The 3769-nt window shown below is 40.1% G+C and overlaps 1 protein-coding gene across 1 annotated transcript; it reads right to left on the bottom strand.

Moving 5' to 3' along the window:
- Positions 1-938: 938 nt before the first annotated feature.
- On the bottom strand, positions 939-3375 carry LOC134796235 (uncharacterized). The gene is made up of 4 exons (XM_063768280.1): positions 3255-3375; positions 2030-2155; positions 1868-1949; positions 939-1610 (listed from the first exon to the last, which is right to left on the bottom strand). The coding sequence occupies exons 1-4, from the start codon at positions 3334-3336 to the stop codon at positions 1376-1378; spliced, it is 525 nt and encodes a 174-aa protein (XP_063624350.1). The 5' UTR covers positions 3337-3375; the 3' UTR covers positions 939-1375.
- Positions 3376-3769: the final 394 nt, after the last annotated feature.

Genomic DNA, 3769 nt, shown 5'->3' with positions numbered 1-3769 from the left:
ACGATTTAGTTAAGCAGAATGTGTCAAAATGTATCAATTGTTAAAGTGAACACAGTTTGAGAATTTTTGTTACAAGGAATAGGTATATTTTTAAAGCCCCCTCCAGACTATGCGCGTGAATCGCGGGCGAAGCCGCGAACGCGAGTGTGGCGTCGATTTCGCAGATTGTTCACGTCTTCGCGCCTTGTTCTCCGTTCTTTGTCGGTATTTCAGCCCGCGTCAAAGGAGACGCGAAGCGCGAACTTGCAAGACACATTACCCACTATTTTGGCTCTTCTGTGGCAAGATAAATATGAATTATATTATGATTATATTATCTTTAAGCAGCTATATTTTACGGTTTCACAAGAAAACAAAATGGAAAAACAGCTAAATCACGTATGATGCCATAGATAACTAACAGTTAAACTCGATCAGCTGATGCTTTTCCGCCATCTTGCCGCAAACCAAACTGCGAAATCGCCGTGACGTGTGCGAGTGTGGAGTCATACGTCAACTTCGCGATAAGCCTCCTCCACACTCGTGCGCGAATCGCGGCGCAAAGCCGCGAACGCGAGTGTGGAGTCTTGAACGCAGACCTGCGAAATCGACTCCACACTCGCGTTCGCGGCTTCGCCCGCGATTCACGCGCATAGTCTGGAGGGGGCTATATGTTCGCTTCGCGACGTCGCGCCGCGATTCACGCACATAGTCTGGAGGGGGCTTAAGGGCAACATATTTAGTATCGCCAAATCATAGCATATTTATACATACGCTTTGGTTTTTTCAAACTTATGTTGGTAAACAAAGAAATAAAGCGAATTCAACCATAAATTTTTTTATATTTTTAACAAAATATTCAAACGTAAAAGTTGGTCAAGCAGATCTTGTCAGTAGAAAAAGGCGGCAAATTTGAAAAATGAAGGTATCGTCTCATAGAAAATTTGAATTTCGCGCCTTTTTCTACTGACAAGATTTGCTTGACCATCATAACAAATTCAACACAAAGTAGTTAAGGGCACCAGACACAAAATTTTAGTGTAGTACCATATCCGATCGTGTATCAATGCCGTTGGAATGTCAGAATCTCAAATTTTTAAGTAGGTGCGCTATTTTGGCGCCAGGCCGTGACGTCTCATATTTATTTGGAAGTTTGGAACCAGCCAAATGTTTAACGCAACGGACGTTCTGCGACAGGATGGCATTTTATCAAATGGGCAAGCATAAGAGGTGGATATATCCTTGGAAAAAGCTCTGGTATTGAGGGTCCAGGTGATCCCCGAAGTGGGATACAAGATAATATCTAGGTGATCTTGACGATTTGGATCCCCGAATAAAAGGAACCTCTTATTATTATCGGCTTTAGTTAGCTATCGAGTAATGGTGGTTTCAGGGCTCATTGCAGTGCAGCGATAGTTTTAGCTAAGTATGATGAGGGGCTAACGTTCCTCTGATTGGTAGTAGCGTCATCCATTTTGATAGACTGATCTGAATGGGTGGGTGCTTTAAATGGTCTTAAAAATGGAATATCCGTAGTAGTCATTGAATTGTTCTTCGACCGTCTGAAGCGGCCGATGAGTCTTTTAGCTATGTCTCTCTCGTGTGGCAGCAATTCTGGCTCCGGTGGCGGACTGCAAAAAAAAAAAACAGCTACTTAAATACTAGTAAATTTCTACAGTTTCCGCAATTGGCAACACACATTTCAGGTCATAATCATAACCCTATCTCTTTCACTCTTTCTAAGCCTTATTTACCTATACCTTACTGGGGTAGTGCATAGGCTTCGTCATTGAAATAGAGTTCTTTAGGGAGCGAACAGTCAGAATATTTATTAGGTATTACAACTTTGCTTTCTTATTTTTTATATTATTTATTATAGGTACTATACCTTTCCGTTTCCAATAGAACAATAGGTGTTGCTGGTTTATCCAACACAAGTTTTTCAGGAGGTGGTCTGTTCTGATATACCTCTGAAAAATAAAGTAGATTTAGTTTTATCCTTCTCCAAGTTTTGCAGTGTACCTATTGTTCGTGTTTCAATAGAACATACCGAGCATCGGCCGCGGTGCGTTGTCAATCGAGGATCTGTTCACAGCGACTAGACGGACAACTGGCCTGGACTCGTCGCCTGACCGTCCCATTCTCAAAGGGTCAGGTGTTGTCGTTCTCGATGTCACTGTTGGCAAAGATATTGGATTATCACAATGACAATTTGATCTTTAGTCGCAATGGTGGACTGAGAGACACGGGGTTTTAAATTTAAGTACACTTTACTAGTTTGGCGCAGTAACGCGTACAAAACATACTTCATGTCAAGTTGTTGTGTTAGTAGGTAAGGCACAATTAGTATTTGTCATAAAATTGTTATAAATGAAGTTGATCAAAATCTGATTGCAGGGCAATCAACACGAATGTAAGTTACGTGGAGGGCTGGAGGGTCCTACCAAAAATATAAAAAGCGGCCAAGTGCGAGTCGGACTCGCCCATGAAGGGTTCCGTAGCAGCAAGTAACATAATAAAATTGCGGTTTACGATTTATGACGTATTAAAAAAACTACTTACTAGATCTCGTTCAAACCAGTTTTCGGTGGAAGTTTGCATGGTAATGTACATCATATATTTTTTTTAGTTTTATCATTCTCTTATTTTAGAAGTTACGGAGGGAGGGGGGGGGGACGGGGGGGGGACGACACCATTTTAGCACTTTGGAAGTGTCTCTCGCGCAAACTATTCAGTTTAGAAAAAAATTATATTAGAAACCTCAATATCATTTTTGAAGACCTATCCATAGATACCCCACACGTATGGATTTGATGAAAAATAAATTTTTGAGTATCAGTTCTAAGTATGGGGAACCCCCAAAATTTATTGTTTTTTTTTTCTATTTTTGTGTGAAAATCTTAATGCGGTTTACATAATACATCTACATATTTACCAAGTTTCAATAGTATAGTTCTTATAGTTCGGAAAAAACTTCTTTCCGGAAAAAAGTGGCTGTGACAATGACATACACGGACAGACAGACATGACGAATCCATAAGGGTTCCGTTTTTTGCCATTTGGGTACGGAACCCTAAAAATACGTAGGTAGGTACACGAGTTGACGATGCGTCGCGAGGCCGTATGCCACAATGGGCTTTAATAAACTCATTCCTATATGAAAAAAACAAGACCGAAGTGATCCCATAAATAACTGTACCGCGAACAAAGTTTTGTGCGGTACACTAAAAAGCAAGCTATACTGAATGTTAGTGATTTATGTCGAGTATACTTACTAGCAAATGCTGCAAGTTCTTTCTGTGCGTAGTGATAGCCGACTGAAATGCCGTAAACCATCAATATAAGCATCATACCCATCAGGAATATTAGCACGAAAGCAAAGCACACCCATGTCAAAACCCTGAAATTATAAACGAAATTTAAATGGATTGACCTCCAAATCCCTGTTTTGTGTCACATCATGAGGGCTTTTATTACATTTATCCGATCGCCGGGCACTTTCTGCTGAGAGGGACGAAAAGGTACAAATACAAAATAAAAATACAAATATTTGTATTATCATAATAGTTGTATACATGTGCAGATAGTGATCCAAAAGACTCGAGCCTTTTAGCTCTTTTTTTAGGGCTCGCCTCATTTCTTGACGCCTAAAAGACTAAAAGCCTATTTAGCTCTGTAGCCTCCGAACCTAGTTCTATTTAAGAGCCTAGACTCTTGGATCTAATAACCTTATTAAAAGACTACATATTTAAAAGCTAAAAGTCTTTATCTAAATATTTACTCAACATTT

Source organism: Cydia splendana, chromosome 13 (assembly GCF_910591565.1).
Source record: "Cydia splendana chromosome 13, ilCydSple1.2, whole genome shotgun sequence".
Classification (NCBI taxonomy): Eukaryota; Metazoa; Arthropoda; class Insecta; order Lepidoptera; family Tortricidae; genus Cydia; species Cydia splendana.
Note: the sequence above shows the minus strand (reverse complement) of the source record. Positions and strands in the feature narration are given on the sequence as shown.